General features: G+C 38.4%; 1 protein-coding gene across 7 annotated transcripts in view; it reads right to left on the bottom strand.

Moving 5' to 3' along the window:
• Positions 1–23470, bottom strand: part of HECTD4 (HECT domain E3 ubiquitin protein ligase 4) — a 188927-nt gene that overhangs the window by 120873 nt on the left and 44584 nt on the right. For all 7 annotated transcript variants that reach the window (XM_072802573.1, XM_072802574.1, XM_072802572.1 and 4 more), the window contains exons 2-7: positions 14839–15356; positions 10682–10771; positions 9943–10073; positions 6779–6887; positions 5952–6090; positions 2574–2744 (exon numbers count right to left, since the gene is read on the bottom strand). In XM_072802573.1, coding sequence (XP_072658674.1) covers positions 2574–2744; positions 5952–6090; positions 6779–6887; positions 9943–10073; positions 10682–10771; positions 14839–15356 — 1158 coding nt within the window. The remainder of the gene's footprint in view (positions 1–2573; positions 2745–5951; positions 6091–6778; positions 6888–9942; positions 10074–10681; positions 10772–14838; positions 15357–23470) is intronic.

Consider the following 23470-nt stretch of genomic DNA (forward strand, 5'->3'; position numbering starts at 1 on the left):
CACATCAGGCTCCCCAGAGGGAGCCTGCTTCTCCCTCTGCCTATGTCTCTGCCTCTCTCTGTGTGTCTCTCATGAATAAATAACGTCTTTAAAAAACAACAAGCTTTTCTGACAATTAGGAATACATGTTCAAATAGTACAATCTCTAGCAGACCAAAGACTCATTGTAGCTGGAACATTTTGTTAAAGAAGATGATTAAAAAAAAAAAAGAAAGAAAGAAAAAAGAAGAAGATGCTTAAACTGTGAAAACTAGATAGAAAAAGAAGAGAATGTACCTTACAATACTAGACACCTGACTGATGGCTGACTGGCTGATAAACTTCCCAGCACAAATTTAAACCCTACTAAAATGTATTCAAAAATTACTTCAGTGTTTATTTTTTTCCTAGGAATGCGAATTTCTTCCCAGAAGGAGGCTGTAAATTACATCACTAAAAAAGGTTTTGTCACATATTGGTTTGGGGCAATTTCTTCTTTTATAGGCCTCTACAAATACTATCTAGACCAGCACTGTCCAACAGAACTTGATCTTCAACAATGGAAATGGTCTAGATCTCTGATGTTCAATACAAATCCAATCATATCTGTGCATAATTATACCTGACCATGGAAAAAATAAGTACCTCAAATGCATGCATTTGCACTGGTGATTCCAACTGCACAAATCTTTGTGCCATCTATGTATATATGTACTTTTTACATGGATTGACATGCACAGACACCATTTTCATTCAGTATGAACCTTGAGGCTGCTGCCGTTCTCCCTCTTAACCAAACCAATGCCTGTGTAAACAGCCTGGAGGTAATCCTTGAAAAATTGTTTCATAAGTCTTTCAAAAGTTGTTTTGCATAAATGTTAAAATTTCAAAATGCTGCAGGGTAATTTAATGTATAAAACATTAGAAGTATGTACTGCATACTTAATAGATCATAATGTATAAATTCTATTCAGTCATGCTTTAGGTTTTAAGCATGAGGTTGTATACGTTTACTGTAAGTCCTTGCATCTGTGGTGCTACGTGAGTGTGAGAAGGTGTCAAGGACTGAAAATATTTTGTTGCCTAAAAAAAAAAAAAAAAAAAAAAGCCTGTTTGTAGGTATTTTCAATATGCTTATTTTAAGTGTCTCTCACTACCTATTACACACCATTGTTTTGTGAGTTTGTTTTGTGTGTGTGTGTGTGTGTTGTACAGTAGTTAAATCTCCACACAGAAAAATAAATGTCCTGAATTCTCATATTGGTATTCTTTATTGGTTAATGTATATCAGGCATGTAATTTATTCATAAGTGTAGAAGATGTTTCTAAATGTAAATGTGTTTTTTTTTTTAAGGATTATACTAAGGTTTCTTTAATTAGATGCGGATTGTTTAGGCATAACTGTAACTTAAGAATGAATGTTAAATAAAATATACAGGTTTATTTTCTTCCTTATAGAAAAAAAGAAAAAACAAATCCAGTCATATGTGGCTACTGAACCCCTAAAGCATGGCTAATGTGAATGAGCAACTAAAGTTTTAATTTTATTTAATTCTAATTTAAATTTAAATAGCAGTATGTGGCTATGGGCTACACTGCAGTAGACAAGTGCAATTCTAGACTACCATGGTTCCTCCTCTCTTACACTAAGCTCTCCCCTCTACATTCTAGCCACCCAGGCCCATTGTCATTTCCTAAAATACACATGCTTGCTCCTGCCACAGAGCCTTTGCACCTATGGTCTCTTCCTCCTAGAATATTTGATTCTCCCCCACTCCCCAACTTCTTCATCTGGTTAACTACTACTTTTCCTTCACTACTTAAAATTATCCACTTACTTGCTCACTTGTTCATGGTTAATTTTTTATCACTCGACCACTACCAGCCCAACCCACCCACTAGGCAGAACACAAGCTCCATTAGAGCAAGGATCCTGCTCACCTTGCCCATCACTGTAGTCCTACCACCTAAAGGCAACACGGCCTGACTCACAGTAGGCATTCAGCTAGTATCCACTGAATGAATGCGTTCACATGATTTTAATCGTCTTCACTATCAGAGACTCCCAATGTGTACAATAGCCCCAATCTTGCCACTGCGTTTTAGCTCCATGTTTCCAAAAAGCCCCACAAGCATTTCTACTTAAAAACCCCACTGCCTGGGATCCCTGGGTGGCGCAGCGGTTTGGCACCTGCCTTTGGCCCAGGGTGCGATCCTGGAGACCCGGGATCGAGTCCCACGTCGGGCTCCCGGTGCATGGAGCCTGTGTCTCTGCCTGTGTCTCTGCCTCTCTCTCTCTCTCTGTGTGACTATCATAAATAAATAAAAATTAAAAAAAAAAAAAACCACTGCCTACACATCAACTATTATTATCTGCACTCTGTTGCCAGATTAACCTTCAGAAAGCTTGGCTCTGTCTCTGTCATACAACACCAAACAAAACCTTCAAAGAAATCCAAAAGAATAACCAATTCTGAGGCAAAAGTAAACACACTGTACATACTCCAACTTTTTCAGGTCCTTTGTAAACCAATACAAAAAGAAGCCCAATGGAAATTTCTTGCAACACCACAAAATGAGAAAGTGAATCTCACCACAAGCTCAAAAATGTCCATGAAGACAGAATGTCCCTTAGGTGTTTTCTCATTCAGACTGGCAGGGGACCAGATCCAGTAGAAGTAAGTACCATCTGAAGAAAGGTGCACAGTGCTCAGGGTGCTGCCAACAGGGAGATGATTGGCTGGCATTGGCACCATCTGGCACACCTGGACATGAGAGGGAAGAAAGTTTCATTAGTGCAACATATAACTTCCGATGAATTCTATCAGTTCCTCACCGATGCTATTATTCCAAAATCAGAATTCAATAGGTTTCCTGGTCAAAATAAAACAGGTATTTCTAACAGGTGAAAATTACAGGACAAAAATATAAAAATTCTACAATGGGCCATGTGAGATAAAAACAGGCCAAAAGTATCTGGATCTGCTAAGCATGTATGTTTTATCAAACATTTATTTAAAACAATGCTTTAGGGCAGTCTGGGTGGCTCAGCGGTTTAGTGCGGCCTTCAGCCCAGGGCATGATCCTGGAGACTGGGGATCAAGTCCCATGTCGGGCTCCCTGCATGGAGCCTGCTTCTCCCTCTGCCTGTGTCTCTACATCTCTGTCTCTGTTTCTCATGAATAAATAAATAAAATCTTTAAAAACAAAACAAAACAAAAAATGCTTTAGAGAAATAGTACTTGCTAAAATTTCCTTAGTAACTTTTCCTTAGTAAGAATTTCAGATAATTAGTTATATTTAAAAGGGCAGGGATCATCTCACATTTACTTTTATATCCCAACACCTAATTCTGAGTCTAACTCAAAGTTACTTAATAAATGTGGAATGAAAATAAAATAAATAAAATAAATAAAATAAAATAAAATAAAATAAAATAAATAAAATAAAATAAAATAATAAATGTGGAATGAAGTGGAAAATGGGCAGAAGGAAGACAACAAGGGAGGCAGAGAAAGGAGTGAAGGGGAAAGAAGAAAGTGAACAAGCAAAGGCACATACAAGACCCTCACCCAGCACATGTGGGCTTACTGAGATGAACAATGTCCATCAGGAGGAAAAAGACAAAACACCTAACCTCTGTATCAGGCATGAAGCCATGTTTCTAATACTAACCATCTTTTGGTTTCAGTGTAACAAAGGAGCTTTGCAACATTTCACATTGAATGTGTAATTACATACTCATTTTCACTGCCAGAGAAAAGCCCTTAAAAAAAATGAGAGAAAATGGGGACCCAAAAAACTGCTAACTAGGTTTTTCAAAAATGCTGAGGGTAGGAGCAGAACTGAAAATCCCCAAATAAAAATAATTAGAGAAGGTCAGATGCCTTCGGTAACAGTAAGAACCACTTTCAGTTACTCCATCTCTTGGGGTGAGTAACTCTTATTCCCAAGGTTACTTCTGACCCTTGAACTTATTTCATATGAGCTTTTTTCCAGACTTGTTTTGTCTATTTCAAAAGTTAAAAACTAATGTCATTGCTGTAACCACATTTTGGAACTTAATAGTACCACGAAATCTAGAACATTGACAGCTACTGATTCACCTAAGTTACCTCCAAATTGTTCCAATGCACATCACCTCGTTAGTGACAACACGGTTTTCTTGGACGAAATTGAAGTTTTTGCAACACAGAGGAAATGGACATTGCCTCAAATAAAAACCATGTCCCAAGATTTAACATCCGTTTAATTCCTAGGCTTATGACTCTACTTCAAATAAATATAGGACATATTCTCATCTGTCTGCATTAGTAATAAAAAATGAAGTAAAAAAAATGAAGTGAACTGGGCATCAATTTGTTTTTTATTCACTTAATTATTATTATTTTTTTAAGATTTTATTTATTTATTCATGAGAGACACAGAGAGAGAGAGAGAGTGGCAGAGACACAGGCAGAGGGAGAAGCAGACTCCATGCAGGGAGCCCGATGCGGGACTCAATCCTGGGACTCCAGGATCACGCTCTGGGCCAAAGGCAGGCACTAAACCACTGAGCCACCCAGGGATTCCCTCACTTAACAATTATTAAGCAGCTACTGTGTGCTTTGGAGATACAACAGTGAATAAGACTCAGTCCCTGTTCCCCAGAAAAGGCACAGTTGAGTGACAGACAAAAGGAGATGTAACATCCCTCGAAAGTTCTGCATAGGGACACCTGGGTGGCTCAGGGGTTGAGCGTCTGCCTTTGGCCCAGGGCGTGATCCCAGAGTCTTGGGATTGAGTCCCATATCGGGCTCCCTACGAGAAGCCTGCTTCTCCCTCTGCCTGTCTCTCTGTGTGTCTTTCATGAATAAATAAATAAAATCTTAAAAATAAAAAAAAAAAGAAGAAGAAAGTCCTGCACAGACTACTCCCAGGGCATTCACCCCACAGATGGGAACTCTAACCATTCAGTTCATCTTTGGTTGAAAAGCAGAAAGGTGTATTGTAAAAAGTTCAAACTTTAGTGCTAAGAACCATGTTCTTATGCTGCCATTATTGTGCAGCCTTGGGCAAGTCCCTTAACATTAGAGCTACATTCCCTCTCTCAACAATAAACACTTGCCAAGTGCTTACAATATGCCTAGCCTCAGTTGCCTTGTCTTAAAATGAAACTGCCATACTTCTACCCCACAGGTAGAAGTATATGTAAATTGCCTAGATCAGGGCCTGGCACAAGGACACTGATAAATGACAGTTACTATTATCAATCAAATGCAAGGCACTGTGCTATATCCTGAGCCCACGAAGATAGGTAAGATAGGGTCCAGACTTAAAGGTATGCATGGTAGTGAGGAAGAGACAAGAGCAGGTGATTTCAGCATAATGCAGCAAGTGCTATGATAGAGTGCTATATTTGGAAGCACTAAAGATGAGCTCCAAATCCCTAACACATAATGATTTTATCCAAACTCATTTCAAGGCTCCCATTCCCACAGAAAGGCTGTTTAGAATAAATCAAATAAGGAAATGATGTCTTCCCAAAATAGATATGGCAAAAGAAAAAAAAAAGACAGCTAGTATGTATACCATTTTTGACACTCTAGAATTTTTTGGATCATAAAAGTTTGTTGATGGCCTTAGAATCTCTTAGAGAGCACATTCACTCAGCTCATGTAGGAAAACTCTAAGATATCAGAGGAAAAAACAGAATGCCCAAATGGTGACAATTAAAAGGATGCTACCTATGATGGCAGGAAACTAGATCAACTGTGCTCTTATTCCTTCTGAGGAGGTCAAGAACTTCCCTCACTGTCTCCAAAATACAAAAGACAATGTCTTGTTTTTTGTTTTATGTTTTTTTTCTTTCTTTCTTTCTTTCTTTCTTTCTTTCTTTCTTTCTTTCTTTCTTTCTTTCCTTCCTTCCTTCCTTCCTTCCTTCCTTCCTTCCTTCCTTTCTTTCTTTCTTTCTTTTTTTTTTTTTTTTTTACCTGAAGGGTATTCTGGTCAATGACCTGGAAAAGGGAGTGAGGTTTATTATCAAAAGATACAGGCCGGTGGAGAAGATTGCCACTGCCAAAAGCAACCCATCCTGGTTCCAGCTCCTCATTCCGGCAGTACACAAAACCTCTGCAGAGGAAAAAAAAAAAAAAAAAAGGTATACAGGCTAAGAAGCCAGGCAGTGTTCAAAACCACACAATGAGCTACAACAAACAAACATTTTCCACCTAATTTTTAAAAATGACTAAGTATGCAAAATATTTAAAGAAGAGTAAATATACTACATTAACTTTGAGACAAACTACAACAAATATTAATTTTTCACAACAAATTAAAGAGGAGAAAAAGTTGGGGAAAAAATCTAATTAAATATATATATATAAGGTTTTCAAACTGTGGTTTCTTCTGGCAGCAATTCACAGATCTTATACCCCAAATGTAAAACACTGCTAATCCAACGTGAAATCCAAGTACAAAAAGGCTTGACTAGAAAAATGTCCATTCATCAACATGGAGAAGTCACTAATATTACAATTCCAATCATAGAAGAATTTCTGGCTAGAAACAATGACTTGAGGGCTACCAAGCTCTTTAGAGTCAAAACAAAGCCGAAATGCATTAACAGAACAAGAGTCTACTAATCCAAGAAAACCCAAATTACACGAAGTTGTTCAGACTTATTTAGTAAATAGTCAGTCTTGGCGAGGGATGGGGGGGTGAAGGGTGGTATATGCATCCCAGGTGTCTTCTTCACAGAGATTTGTATAAAGAGGGAAATGTTCCAGCCAAATTATTCAGCAAGTTCCGTGCAACTGACCTGAGAGTACCATGTAATCCAGACCCCAATTTGCTTACTCCTCTTCCAACTGAGTTAGTAGTATACAGGTAAAGACCATCTGCCGTGAGACAGCGCCCCAAGTCAGCATCTGAAATAGTTTTTTCACAGGTAAATTATATACATGCTTTTTCTAATGAAATTATAAACGTGCTTTTTCTAGTGAAAAAGCCATTAGGAGGTGGAGTGAGAGATAATCTCTTCTCTCTTTAGAAGATAAGCACTTCTAAATAAGTGCTTCAATGTCATTTCCAGGAAAGATGGCTCCAACCCCCAAATCAAACATCTAAAATGCATGTGGGATCAGGAACCAAGATCAGGGAAAGAGGTCAGAGAGTTAATAGCAGGAGAACTTGGTTCTGCCTGCCAGAAGTTTTCTTCTTTTTTGAATAGCAAACATAGAGTCAAATTTATACCTTCCTAATTCTAATCTGAAATGATTCGGACTACAGTACTTTCACTAATGATTCTATAGTTAAAAGGTGTGAACTTTTAAGAGCATTGGCACTTATTAGTTGACCTTGGGCCTTTTTGATCTTCAGTTTCTTCATCCATAAGATGAGGATAATATGTACCTAAAGAGTCACTGTGATGGTTAAATGAGATAACACAAGAAAACATCCATATACTCTCTGGTACAAAAAAAATGTTCCAGATAAATGGCAAATGACATTATATTGAAATACTAATGAAATACATGAAACTAAAATCTGCTTCTGTAGACTTCCCATCCAGCGACTGTTTCCCCTTAGCTATATCCTCAGCCAGCTAAAACAGTATCACTCTGCAGAAAACAGTTTACTAATTTAACCTTCTAAAGAATCTGTCTTAAAAAGAGAGCTTATAAAACTTTCAGTATTTTCATAATCATTTCACTATGTTTATCTACTACTTGGCATATTAAAGGAAATGCACAACACAGCACTCATATTAGTAATGAGTATGCTGTTAAGAATTCAGTCTACTGGGTGCCTGGGTGGTTCAGTCAGTTAAGCATCTGCTTTTGGCTCAGGTCATAAACCCGGGGTCCTGGGATGGAGTCCTGCATCAGGCTACCTGCTCAGCAGGGAGTCTGCTTCTTCCTCTCCCTGTGCTCCTCCCCCTCTGCTCATGCGCGTGCACTCTCTCTCTTAAATAAATTTAATTTGACTTAATTTAAAAAAAAAAGAATTCAGTTTGCTAATCCAAGACAACTAGAACTTGTAACTACTGATTTCTCAAAAAACACGTAAAGTGAGTAATCATTTTTAAAATATTGGGAAGCGTGGGTGGCTCAGCAGTTTAGCGCTGCCTTCAGCCCAGGGTGTGATCCTGGAGTCCGGGAATCGAGTCCCACGTCAGGCTCCCTGCATGGAGCCTGCTTCTCCCTCTGCCTGTGTCTCTGACTCTCTCTCTTTGTGTCTCTCATGAATAAATAAATAAAATATTTAAAAATAATAATAAATAAAATAAAATATTAATTTCCCTCCTTAAAGATTTTAACCTGGAACATATAAATATCTGTTTATTCACCCCTCTTTAGATTGAGGCCAAGGCTTTCTGAGGAGTCGTCTGACACAGTGTGGTAGCTAAAGGGACAGATTAAACCAGACCGGCCTCAAGTTGATACCTTTTGAAGCTGAGTGACGAATACACAGGATTGACTAAAGCATTCTTTCAACTTCTATATCTGTCAAATGTTTCCATATTAAAAAATAAGATTATTTTTCTTGTAATAATTTAAAAAGTATTCTCAAGGTAGAAGCAAAATTAAAGGTACAAGAGAGTGAAAAACAAGTATATCAGCTTAATTCCATCATCCTCAGTAAGAAACTACTCCAAGGGAAATATTTAAGTAAAAATGAGAAAATAAAGGGAATTTGCTTTCGTCTGAAGATGTCAATTTCAGCCTATAATATTTAAGAACTTTTTGGATATCACAAGCTTTTTGCTTCTCCCATGGACTCCAGTTGCATCATATCCAAAAGTCTTGCCTGCTCCTCTTATGAGCTCACATGACTATTTGTTACAACAGTAGATATGAACAAGACACAGGCCCCGGGATGAAAGGTGCACAGGGCTCCTGCTGCTTAGACTGCACCCCTTGTCCTTCTGGTTGCCCCAGAAGTCTGCCCCCATCAAAGGTTCTATATATATATATGTGCTGCCGAAGGGAGCACTCCATCATAAATGAAAGAGTGAGTAGTAGAGTAGGCTCTGAATCCCATACCTAATTAACATCAATTTCTTAGAGATTCATTTGTTTTTAAATATCTTTAAGTCTTTCAGTAAGAAAACTGAATATTTTAAAAACAATTTCCTAAGGTGTTTTAAATTTCTATTTCATCAATTATGTAATGTTTAATGATACAATCATAATAACAATTCCAACAACAAACAGCTTTGAGAGCAGGGTGGACTCCTGGCAAGCCTGTGACTCCACAGGTGGGAGTGGCAGTGCACACACTGCCTAGAAGTGGCTGGCCTGCCATGCCACAGAACCACTCGCTACATCTACCACGCACAAAATGGAGAGGCCTCCTTCATCCCACAAGTCAGGCAAATGAAAGTCAATTAAGAGAGTTTCTGCCATTTTCACAGAAATCAGAATAAACAGATATGGAATACATGTGAAAGTGTAAAAACATTTTAATCCAACCCATTTTATTAAAGGAGATCTTAATTCATGCTCCTTTGAACAATTCCTTCCTCTCTCTCTCTTTTTTTTTTTTTTTTTTTTTTTTGCACTTTTAGGATGGGAAGGTTCATCCAAACCCCCCTTGATAAATTACTAAAGGAAACAGTAAACAGCATCAGGCTCAGGCAGCAAGATCTGATATTCTGTTCACAGATATAAAAATTCAACTTGAGGCTCCCATGCTCAAACACAAATACCCAGGAGTCAACTTAAGTAATTCTGCCTCCTTGGCTAAAGTATATGGATGATACTGTTTTCTTGCGATAGCAAAACCTATCCATTTTCTTACCTCACTGAGTATCAGCTTTTACACTTTTACTGATAAAGCAGACAATGAACATACTGTATAGGAACCTAGTGCTTTTAATTAAAAGGAACACAGTTCTATCAAAATCATTTGCCACAATGATCTAAAACCACTCTCTTCACATCTTAATTTCAATCACAGGAGCAAAAACCCTTACATTACCTTTATTTTCAGAACTGGAGCCAGTGTTGCTATCTGGTGCAGGTAACATGTCTTCATACCCCCATGATACTATGTGCTTGCCACCGAGCAAACAGGAGGGGGATCCAGGCCCCCCTTCCAAAAGTAACAGCCTAAAATTGGGGAGATGGGAGAATCATAAAGACACTAAGATTATCCATTTCAGCAAGAAAATGAAAGTAATCTTACAGAGCACACAACTAAAATAGGCTTATACAAATATATATCTGGAAAAAATATTTGTTTTTAAATTTAAAAATTACAAAGCAGTACTTATAGAAATGTTATAATAAAAGTACAGCTATGTGTACAATGTATAGGTTTTATATATACATTTATATATACATGGTGTGAGAGTAGGATATGAAATGAGGAGGCACTTATATCAAAACATTAGGAGTGGTTATCTTTGGATAATGAGATTATGAATGACTTTCAGTTTCTGCTTTACACCTTAACATATCTTAAAATCTGTAATAAGAATTCATTATAAGCTATTACATTTTTGTAAAAACCCACAAAATAAAAAATGAGAATCAGCATACCCTAGGAACACTTGCAAAGAAAGAAAGATGAGATAAAAATTTTAAGATGAATATACTTATTTTAAAATACGAATCATTCATTGATAAGGTTAGCAATCTCTTATTAAAATTTTATTACGCACAAATCTCCCTTATGTGGGGAGGGGGGGGGCTAAGGATCCAAAGTGATAGCTTACCTATATAGTACATCAGCTACAGGCAAGGACCCCAGATCAGTCTGTTTCTGTAACAGATGGACCGTATGGACAAAAGTTTTCAACGAGCCTCTAAAAATAAAAGGAGGGAACAGAAAATCGTCAAAATTAAGCCAAACAGGGGATCCCTGGGTGGCGCAGCGGTTTAGCGCCTGCCTTTGGCCCAGGGCGCGCTCCTGGAGACCCGGGATCGAATCCCACGTCGGGCTCCCGGTGCATGGAGCCTGCTTCTCCCTCTGCCTATGTCTCTGCCTCTCTCTCTCTCTCTCTCTCTCTCTCTCTCTGTGACTATCATAAATAAATAAAAATTAAAAAAAAAAAAAAGAAAGCAAAAGATGTGGAATAATCCATTTAAAAAAAAAAATTAAGCCAAACATGATTCATCTTATTAACCATGTGAGAGGGTGCCCAAAGGGGTCTATCTGCTTCTGCCGGTCAGAAGACTGTTGTACCAAATATACTAGATTCTTACAGATTACCACTGGCTCATACAAAAAAGTCACTATGTGAGTGGCACCAGTTATGCCAATTAGTACGTTCTCCTTGCATATGTAAAGGTAAACAATTTTCTCCCCAAAATAAAAGTTCAAAACCTAAAGATCAAACACAAAAAACCATGTGGCTATTATGCTTGAGTACTGTTTCATAAAGTCCTTCTCTAGTCTAGAGGAGAGATTTTATAGAAGGGGGCTATACTTAAAGTCTGACAGTGTTTCCAGGCTTTGTTTTTAAATATCTTTAAGTTCATCCATTTCTTTTTTTTTTTTTTTTTAAGATTTTATTTATTTGAGAGAGAGAGAACATACAATGGGGTGGGGGAGCGGGAGAGTGGGAGAGAGGGAGAGAGAAGCAAAGTCCCTACTGAGCAGAAAGCCAGACACAGGGCCTGATCCCAGGACCCGGAGATCACGATCCAAGCCGAATACAGACGTCTGAGTCACCCAGGTGCCCCTCAGTTCATCCATTTCACATAACATCTCCCCAAACCCCATCACATTAAATATGACTGCAAAGGAATATTTTCAAATAATATATATATTTTTTATTAAGTAAAGTCTACCCCCAAAGTGGGGCTCGAACTGATGAGCCAGAGATCAAGAGTTGCAAGCTCTACCGACTGAGCCAGTCAGGTCCCCTCAAATAATAAGTATTTTGTGCTTAGAGGTGTTCTACTTCCCTTGCTGTGAAGCATGTGACTATAACGCTCGCAGAGCTTATCATTACCCAATTTCCTTTTGGTTCTCAAGGCTCAAGACTCTGAGAAATCTAGAATATGGTCAACAGGATCTTTTTATTTTTTTTTTAAGATTTTATTTATTTATTCATGAGAGACACAGAGAGAGAGAGGGCAGGGAGAGAAGCAGGCTCTATGCAGGGAGCCGATCAGATGCAGGGAGCCGATCAGCTTGGCAGGGCTTAGATCAGATGGGGGCTTAGGAGCCATAGGAGGACTACATTTTATTCTGAAAGCATGATTCAGTCTGGTAGGTTAACTATGAAGTAGGTATGATCTACTTCATAGTTGGTTTAATGGTCTTAAATGTTTCAGTGTGCTTTAGCCCCTTTATTTTAACCTCACTGCATGCCTGGGAGACAGCCCTGTTGGACAGATGAAGAAGCAGAAATCCATAGGAATTAGATGACAGGGTTGAGATGGGGCAGTTGGTGAGTGGCCCAACTCTCAACTTGAGCTTTTAGACCCTATCTGCTGCCTTCCCGCTTTATACTATTCTTTAGTTTTGATTTTTTGAACACCAGAGATAGTGAAAGGGGCAATTAAGTGGACTTTAAGCTAACTCAGTCCAGTGTCAGATCTTCCATTTCTTTTGGGGTTGAGCCATATGATGATACCTAGCAGTGAAAGCCTTGGCTGGGAGAAGGCAGTGTTCCAAAGTCTGCCTATCTGAAATAGGTGATCATGTAGTTCATAAAATGTTCTGTGGTGATTTATACCTGGGATCTGGCCAGGTAAGTCCTGTGCATTTTAAAAGCACCTTCTTTTAGATCTTGTTGACCAGGGACACCTGGGTGGCTCAGTGGTTGAGCCTCTGCCTTTGGCTCAGGGCGTGATCCTGGGTTCTAGGATCGAGTTCTACATCAGGCTCCCTGTGGGGAGTTTTCAAAAAAAAAAAAAAATCGGTTGAACAAATAAATATTGTTATTCCCTCTGCTCATGGTCTCACTCTTTAAATTTTTTTTTTAAATATTTTACTTATTTATTCACAAGAGACACAGAGAGAGAGGCAGAGACATAGGCAGAGGGAGAAGCAGACTCCCCAGAGGGAGCCTGATGCGGGACTCAATCCCAGGACCCCAGGATCACGACTTGAGCCACCCAGGTACCCCTCTTTAAAATATTTTTTTAAAAATTGTTTTTGGTAAATTTTCTCAAAATGGGATTTTTTTTTTAAGATTTTATTTATTTATTCATAGAGACACAGAGAGAGAGAGAGAGAGGCAGAGACACAGGCAGTGGGAGAAGCAGGGTTCATGAAGGGAGCCCAATGTGGGACTCGATCCCAGGTCTCCAGGATCACACCCCAGGCTGCAGGCAGCGCCAAACTGCTGCGCCACCAGGGCTGCCCTCAAAATGGGATTTTTAAAAGATTTATTTATCTATTTGAGAGAGAGAGAGAACGTGAGCATATGCATGGGTGGAGGGGAGAGGGAGAGTCTCAAGCAGACTCCTCACTAAGTAAGCATGGAGCCTGACATGGGATTTCATTCCATGACCCTAAGATCATGACTTGAGCCAAAAATCAAGAGTCAGGCAATTAACCAAATGAGCTACCCAGGTGAGCTGAAAATTTGCTTTTAGATAGGATTATCTTTAGACAGTTTTGGAATGTCGATCAGGTCATGACCTGAGCCAAAAATCAAGAGTCAGATGCCCAAGCAACTCAGCCACCAAGGCACCCCTCCAAAATGGGATTTTTATATTAATAACAAATCTATTTAGGGCTTGAAATGGTCTTCTACAAATGCAAAATATCAATCCAATATAAAGCCTTTCCAGGAAAACTAATTTCGGTGCTACACAGTAGGGTCTCCAGAGTTAAGCTCATGTCAGGATTTCCACAATCTTCAGAGTCTTCAGAGATCTAAAACTAGGCTATGACAGTTTGCTCAGGGCAAAGAAACTGACAATAAATACTGGTGCCATTTTGCCTTAAGAAAGCCTGAGATTCAACCATTTGAAGGTCAACTTTGAAACCATAAAAATAAGGGAAAAAGTCGTCTTATAACCAAGAACTTCATAATCCTCCAAGAAGAATTTTCCCACATACGCTTTGCTAAAAAAAAAAAAAAAGAGAGAGAAAGAGAGAAGAAGAACTCAAAATTCTGAAGGGAATAGGACAGATTAGTGACATTAATTAGTGACAGTAATCTGTCAGACCACGGTCCTAATTGGTCTCTAAACAACTAGCTTAGAGGAAAGTAAGGGCAGTGAACCTTTTTCCTCACAAAAAATGTGCCAATGATCATACAGGTTACTGGGCAGGAGAATATAGAGACCCTCTCCTGTAAAAACACTCCAACATTTCCTATTGCTAGTAGTAGATCAATAACATCTGCTTACACCAAAGGATGGCACACTATTAAATACAGACATAAACAGAGAGATCTTTCAGTTAAATTAATGGAGACAAGCATCATGGTCAAGAAATATAATTTGTGACCAAGTCTGTGTGACTGAGTCTAGGAAATAACCCACTCACTTGCTGATACACTCCTCAAAGGCACCCACGAAATAAATTAAAAGCTCTACAAACTTTCTGACGGTCCTTCCAGGATAAATACAGATAGGCCATCCTCCATTAACTACTGGATGTAAAGCACTAATCATCTAGGGGGGTGAGTAGATAACAGCCAAGGGTTGGCTCTCCCTTTTAAGCTGTTTTAGCTTTATCACAGGATGGCAGACAGCAAATACTTGAACTTAGGCTCCAGCTCAGGTTCCTGGTGCCAAGCTCTGGTGAAAGTATCTTATGTACTGCTGATGAGGTGAAATTCAATACTGCCAACAAAGGACTACTGATGTTAAGACTTCCATCACATATGCTTGCCTCTCACTCACTCACTCACCCCTGGCAGCAGCGGCCACGAGGTCACTAAAGAGGGCTTTTGATGGTCCTTACCTGGCACATGCCAAAGCCACCAGAGCAGCAGCAGCATTTTCTTTTTGTTTATGTGGGATGTGTCGGCCTGTGTCAGAAGTGTCCTCTAGCCAAGAACACAGCAAAGTTTCAATTCCATTGAGACAGTCAGCAGGCTCCTTGGTCAGGCTCAAAGGCTGGCAGTCGCGAAGGCAGTTCAATAGCACCTCAGCAGTTATGTTACAGAGAGAGGGGTCCGTTCTGCTCTGGGACTGAATGAGGGGGAAGACCAGCAGGAGCCCCATCCGAGATGTGAAGGGAGCTTGCTCGGGTTGCTGCAACAAGCCCTGGCGTTTGAGCAGAGCCAATGTTTCTTCATCACCCGAACTTTCTCTTTCATGCTGTTCTTCCAAGGCCAGCTGGCGCTGGGCATTCCATAGTCCTCGCAAGGCATTCAGGCGGTATTCTAGCAGGCGGGCATAGGCATTGCTCTGATTTCCACAAACAGAGCGCAAACGTTCAGCTAATTCCGTTGGGTTCTTGGTCTCAAATGTTAAAATCTAAGGGAAGAAACGATAAAGAAGTTGGTACGTACTGTTTTCACCATGGCTTTCATCTATAGAAGCAAATATATCCAATGGTATCTAAAAATATTCCACATAAATCATCTTAATTGTAACCCAATATGAAAAAATGTGCTGTAAAGCCAGGTATTTGCTGATGGAGATATTTTTTCAATGGCATTTCTGCTAGTGTTCCAGTTAAAAGTAATATCAGACCTAATTCAAAGAACCGAAATCATGAAAACAGTTAAGTATTGAAGTCAAAAATTAATTCAAGTAAATTTTTTTTTTTTTTTTTTTTTTTTTTAGAAAACTGAGGTACAGGTCTTTATTAAATGGTCTTAGGTTATAATATAAGTCTCTACCTCCCATTACCAGGTGGATTAGAAGTGAAAAGAACAAAATTTTATCCTCAGAATCAAATATACCTACCCATAAATGATTGATATTGTATTATTCTTTAATTTTGAAGAACACTCCATTCTTACTACTGCTAATCCATTTTCAACTGGTGACATGGTATAGATTTATTCACTTCATATTGATACAGGAATCATACTATTTTCTTGCCAAAATATACAATTAATTACCAGGAGGCCTCTAGATTTTCAGCAGTTAGGGGAATAAAACCATTAAATCCTTAACGAAAAGAAAGGAACCAGCTATCAAGATAGAGAATTTAACTTTATGATGCAAAAAGTTTATGCATATAACTTCAACTAGGTTAAAATGAACAGACTATTGTAAACAACAAAGGAGGGCACTCTGGGGGCACGCACAATGAAACAGACTATCAGGCGCCAAAGGTATCTGGTTCTCAGTAGACCAGAAAGTCAGGGTGAGAAGAGGTTTGAAATAAAAGCAAAGAAAATTCTGTCATGACACTGGCACTGACATTTTAAAAGGTTATAGATCACTTTATTTCTCTCAGAAACCTGCAAAATACTTTTACTACCTCAAGTTTTGCCCTTAAAAACTGTTAGCCCCATAAAATAACAAAAACTTGCAGAACAATGTAAACACTGTAACTGCCTCACTTAGCTATACACCAAGTCACTGAACTGAAAAAATGTTCAGGTTAAACAACAAGTTCTGGGGCGCCTGCTGGCTCGGTCCATAGAGCAGGTGACTTGATCTCAGGGTTGTGAGATCAAGCCCCATGTCGGGTGTGGAGCCTACTTGTAATAAATAATTCCAATTCAAACAATGTACTTTATTTATTTGAAAAAAATGTTCATAGTGTTTCCAAAAAAGGTGAGCAATCTGAACTTCAGTGCCAGCCTATCAGATCAAAATTAACATCCAAATGCCTTAAGATTTCAAGCTTAGCAACAAGAAGGAATACTGATACACGCAACTTCAACGAATTTCAATGACACGGAGTTGAGTGAAAGCAGCCAATTTCAAAAGGCTGCATCTGTAGGATTCCATTCATAGGACTTTCTGTAAAAAATAGGAGAAAACTATAGTGATCTAGAAGAGATCAGTGATTGTCAGAGGTGAGGGGAATAGGCAGGGTATGAAGAAGTTTTTTGTAATGAAGAAATTATTCTATATTCTGGTGGTAGTGGTGGTGATGGGGATTAAATCCATATGTGTGCTAAATTCAGAGAACAGTACATCCCCTAAAAAAAAGTCACTTTAACTGTATGATGATTTTTTTTTAAGATTTTATTTATTTATTCATGAGAGACACAGAGAGAGACAGACATAGAGGCAGAGGGAGAAGCAGGCTCCATGCAGGGAGCCCGACACGGGACTCCATCCCAGGACTCCAGGATCACATCCCGAGCCAAAGGCAGACGCTCAAGGGCTGAGCCACCCAGGCATCCCTGTATGACGATTTTTAAACAAATGGAAAAAAGTTCCAACCAAGCTATATCTGTGCTCAGCTAGGTATCATGGGTAAAGCTATATTGCAAGTCATATTAAAATTAATAACTAGGGTAATTTTTAGTTATTTTAATACAACAGGAACAATGATTAAATACCTTTCCCCATCAAGTCATTCCAAACTATATTTTCCTACCTTTTGACTGAATTCAAACACAAATCACCATCACCCTTTTGATTATTTTTCACATTGCAGCAGATAAACTAACCAGAGTTCAAAAAAAAAAAAAAAAAAAAAAGAGGGATCCCTGGGTGGCGCAGCGGTTTGACGCCTGCCTTTGGCCCAGGGCGCGATCCTGGAGACCCAGGATCGAATCCCACGTCGGGCTCCCGGTGCATGGAGCCTGCTTCTCCCTCTGCCTATGTCTCTGCCTCTCTCTCTCTCTCTCTCTCTCTGTGTGACTATCATAAATAAATAAAAAATTAAAAAAAAAAAGATCACATTTCAAGGGCAATCATCTACCTTGAAGCTGTAATCAATATCCAAGGAAGCGAGACTGCCTTTTTTTTTTCCTTTTAGGATCTCCCCTCAAAAACCAGCCTCTTCCATTAAAATCAACAGAGTGAGATGTTTTTCAATGTTGCTAAAAAAAAAAAAAAATCACAAAACCTTAAGTTTGTCTTCCCAGTTATGACACCTAAAACAAAATTTGTTTTTTAAGAGCATTCCAATATTGGTTTTGTGATTTCCACCCAATACAACTCCTTGATATAAAGTACATATTATATTTGTGTGGTACATTGATCATCTACTTAGGTTATATGCAATAACTACTAAAAATTTAATACAGACTTTTATTAGACCCAAGAATCAAAGAACAACCCAGTAACATTAAACCCACCTATTTCCTTTTATTATCAATCTTAAAGATAAGTGGTTCTAAAATGTGATATTTTATGGTTCATAAAATGATGTTTATGACATAATTAAGACTAGCTGAAAAAATAACTATAAAATGCCTCACTTTTCTAGTGATTCTATTTTTATAAGTAATTCACTTATATTCTGGCATTCCACTTGAAAGACAAATATTCTGAAAGGATTTGAGTTATAATTAACCAAATATTATATGATATACACACTTAAGTGACTTATGTTTATTGATTTAGCAGTATCTAAGGCACATTATGCTTTCAGAAATCCATTAGACTACTCAGCATTATCCATTCCAACAGCCCCTTGTGAAAATTAAGAATTGTGTGCTACACTGCTGTTTTTCAGAATTCTAAGTTTGAAGGTCATGGCTGAAAAATCATTTCATAAAGACATCATACCTTTGAGTTTTAGTACATCAGCTATAAAGGATCTATTCTGGTACTTATGAATATTAAATGATTTGTCTCAGATCCTCATATAAAACCACTGCTCTCAGTAACTGCTGTTTAAGAAGATAAAAAGACCAGAATGTTATTAGAAAATGAGTATTTCTCTCTTTAAAAAGGGGGAAAGCTATTTAAGCAACAGGGAAGATCCTCGTCCTCCTTAATCAGAAGGAGGGCTCAATGACTGTACTTCGGTGATAATGAAGTCACCCAATGAAGGGAATGACTTTCAAAGCAACCTGTAGCCTTAATTTTTATCATACTTGACATACAAGTTTAAGCTAAGACAACAATAATCATCCTGGAAAGCCTAACAGAAGGTAGGCAAAATATTCTTTGCCAACCAAATCTGACTTTCAACAAGACTACAATATTTGATGTAAGAGCAATTACAGAGGATCAGCTCATTTCAGCCCATTTCTTTCCATTTTCCATGTGGAAGAATACAAGAGCATGTACCTGCCAGTCATGTGAAATGTGAAATGTCAACATATATTTCTTTTTTTTCTTTTTTCTGTGTGTGTGTGTGTGTGTGTGTGTGTGTGTCAACATGCATTGCAAGTAACTGCCATAGTGAGAAAAAGCACAGAGGGGCTTTTGAAGTAATAGAGAATGTTACATAAAAAGGAATTATCTAAACCAGTAATTAACAGAAAAGATACTGCATGAACTACAGTATTCCTCCAATTTTAAATATCAATTTCACCATTCAGAAAAGAGAAGTCTCTAAAAGGGTTAAAAAATTAAAAGATAGGGCAGCCCCGGTGGCCCAACGGTTTGGCGCCACCTGCAGCCTGGGGTGTGATCCTGGAGACCTGGGATCGAGTCCCACATCGGGCTCCCTGCATGGAGCCTGCTTCTCCCTCTCCCTCTGCCTGTGTCTCTGCCTCTCTCTCTGTGTCTATGAATAAATAAATAAAATCTTTAAAAAAAAAGAAATTAAAAGATATATTAGAGCCTACCTCTGAAAGAATAGAAAGTAACCCCTTTCTAAGAACTTAACCTAAAAAAGTAAATGTGCAGAGATATTTGCTGAAGTTTTATTATAATGGAAAAAGAAGAAATAATCTCAACACCTAAAAAAGAAGTGTTCGGGGCACCTGGCTGGCTTGATCAGTACCATGTGTTACTCTTGATCTTGGGGTTGTGAGTTCAAGCCCCAGTTTGGGTGTAGAGATTACTTTAAAAAATAAAATCTTAAAAAATAAAAATTAAAAGGGAAGTGTTCAATTAAAACATATGACAATGGAATATTATGCAATAACTAAAAAATTTTAAAACCAAACCAAAAGCAGAAAAATCATATATGTTCTATAAATAGGACTATGTGAAACATGTTTGTTCAATTTGAAATGTCATTAGTATTTGTGGTAATAGAAACATGGATTTTTCTCTATTTAAAAAAAGAAACAGTGATGACAAGTTAAATAGTTCATATTTAAGCAATCATAACTAGAGGGGATATTTTTCAAAAGCAAACACTATCTTTAAATAACTGGTAGTCAAACAAATGGTGACACAATTGGGACGCCTAGGTGGCCCAGCGGTTGAGCGTCTGCCTTTGGCTCTATTTGTGATCCAGGGTCCTGGGATGGAGTCCTGCATCAGGCCCCCTATGGGGAGCATGCTTCTCCTTCTGCCTAGGTCTCTGTCTGTCTGTGTCTCTCATGAATAAATAAATAATATCTTTAAAATAAATGGTGACACAATTGATATATTTAAAATTGGGGGGGGGGGCATCTGACAAAAATCATCACAGTCCACAGGATATGTTGTCCTTAAAACAGCAAATCCATCTGCTGCACTTTGGCAGCAAATAACATAGGGCTGCTTAGATTCCTCGTTAGGAGAGAAGACTAAATAGTAGGCTGGGGAAGACCACAGATAATGGGAGCTATGAATGAACAATAAAACCTTTCACTCTCCAAAAGGAAAGGATACTTAAAATTCAGGATTGTGCCCACTTCAGCAGCATATACACTAAAACTCAGGATCACTTAAACTCCAAGCATTTGAATTCCATTACTATACTCCTTAGTATGGTACATTAACCAATTCATTATATGTACCTGTCAGCATAAAAGGAATTTATACCTGGGTTATTATTTCAAAGCAGATCAACTGGCCAGACTTATTAACCCAATACAAAACTTTTCAGGAAAGGCTATAGAATACTGAAATCCTCTCAAATGTTAGAGTGAATTTTTAAGCCCTTCTTTAAGTTTTCCCACTGTTTTTCACATTAAAAAGATGGCAATCATGGCCAAATTGAATTGCATATGACAATTCACAGATTATGAGATCAAGTGAACCAAATAAATGAATTGTGAATGGAAGGAAGGAATTCTATCTCTAATATGAAAGCCTAAATCAAGAGTGGATCACTTATCAATTAAATTAGACCCTGAAACTGCATATCCTTATCCAATCCTGAAAATATGTGTTCATTTGAATTCTCTTTCAACATCTCCTATTTTTAAAAAGGGTCTTTAACTTAACTGATAACATGATTAAATTTCACAGTTTAATTCATGAGTTTTAGCCGCTAGCTTAGTACCAAAACTAGAACCGCCCCTGACTGGTTTCCAGGTTGTTCAGCTTTGATCAACCCGGTAAAACCTGCTCCAGCACTCAGTGATTTTGCCCACATCTTCACACACCTGCTATTGATGGCAGACTTGTCAGAACCGTGAGGACTCAGAACTGGTAGAGCATGTTGGGCTCTATTGATCTTGGGGTCGTGAGTTCCAGCCACATGTTGGGCACAGAGATTAATTACTTAAATTTAAAAACAAAAACATTTGAGGACTCGATATCTAATCGCTTTTCCAATTCTTCTTGCATGAAAATTCCATCTTGACCTGTCCCCATCCAGTTTTCAATTTTTGTCATGTCCCCAAGACCAGGGTCCTATTTTTTCCATCTCCCAGCTTTTACTCCCACTGAGCCACCCATGTGCCCCTCTGCTACCTACTTTTGAAAAATTCTGATTTCCTGGGATGCCTGGGTGGCTCAGTGGTTGAACAGCTGCCTTCGGCTTGGGGCATGATCCTATAGTCCCGGGATTGAGTCCTGTACTGGGCTCCTTGCATGGAGCCTGCTTCCCCTGTCTCTCTGCCTTTCTGTCTGTGTCTCTCATGAATGAATGAATGAATGAATGAATGAGAAAGAAAGAAAGAAAGAAAGAAAGAAAGAAAGAAAGAAAGAAGAAAGGAAGGAAAGAAAGAAAGAAACAAAGAAAGAAAAAAAGAAAGAAAGAAAGAAAGATAGATAGATAGATAGATAGATAGATTCTGGTTTCTTTACTCTTTCTCTCTCTCTCTCTTCTCTTTTCCAGAATTAGTTTCTCTGTGTTTTCAGTCTCTAGCACATACCTCTATCAGACGATCCACTACAAACCGTAAGGAAAAATATGTCTGCTATTTCACAATAGAATCAATGATTCCTTAGGAGTAAAGGAAAAGATCTCTGAAGAGATGAACTTTCTTAACTGCTTACTTCACATACTTAACAACTATCATACTGTGATATGTTCAAACACTTAGCATTGATATATTTTAGAAAAAAAAAACACCACTGGTTTTTAAATACAAAATGTAACAAAGAAGGAAACTGTAATATGTATAACACCTCACTACTATGTTGTTTGTTTACAGTCTGTTCCCTCTTTCAACAGAGTACTAAAAGAGGGAAACGATAGCTTTACATTTGTACCAGCAGAGCTTAGCACAGTGTCTGTCTGGCACATAAATGTTTGATAAATTAATGAATGAGAAGATACGTAAATTCCAAGAAAAATTCTCTTAGGACATACATCTGGTTTCCACTATACATCTGTGTAACCCTCTCTCAGTTACAAATCTAATTATAAATCTGCCTTCTGGAACAATGAAAAATTCTTCCTCTTCCACATAAAATGAAGAAATACATGTAATGGAAGGAGGAGACACCAAATACAAGTTAGAGCCATTGTTCTCAACCCTGTCTGCACATTAAAATTGGGAGCTTTTTTTTCAAGATTTTATTTATTTATTCATGAGAGACACAAAGACATAGGCAAGCTTCCTGCGGGGAGCCCGATGTGGGAATCGATCCCAGGACTCCAGGATCACAGCCTGAGCTGAAGGCAGATGCTCAACCACAGAGCTACCCAGGCATCCCTGTTTGGGGAGTTAAGACAACACTAATAAATGGGTCCCACTCCAGTCAGATTAACTCAAATTATCTGAGGATGGGACTCAGGCCTTTTTTCATTCCACAAGTGATGCATGCTGCCAAGATTTCGAACCACTGAGTATAGGGGAACTAGGTTCCAGTCCAGACTCTGCAAGTAACAATTTCCTGTTAGGTATTTTACTTAAACTCACTCAGTCTGTGTGTCTACAACTATAAAAATGAGGCCAACACCCGCCTCCATTTACACAGCTAAGGTCAAAACACATGTTCAGGGAGTGCTCTGAAAAAGCTGAAACAGCTAAACAACAGTCAGGATTTCCTTATTTTAGACTAGATGACCACTAAGAAACGGAATTTTTTCAGATAACCCTGAAAAAAAGGAAATTCTGACTAGATAAAGGCTGGGAGTATTGGGGATGGGCTAAAGGAGGTATGGAATTAAACACATGCTTCATCTGAGCCTACACTGCTTAAAAAATGCTAATGTAATCTTAAAATGCATTGGAAGAATTCCAGTGTCAAAAGCAAGGGAGGTAATAATCCCATTTATATTCTGCAATCATCAAACTATAACTGGAATATCCTGTTCAGTTCAGAGTACCTCATTTTAGGAAGTCATTAACAGACCAGTATTAGTCCTGAAGAGGGTGATTTGACTAATCTGGCAATCATGTCACATGAGAAATGGTTAAGGAACTAGAGATGCGTGTCCTGAGAGG

Source organism: Canis lupus, chromosome 27 (genome assembly GCF_048164855.1).
Source record: "Canis lupus baileyi chromosome 27, mCanLup2.hap1, whole genome shotgun sequence".
Lineage (NCBI taxonomy): Eukaryota > Metazoa > Chordata > Mammalia > Carnivora > Canidae > Canis > Canis lupus.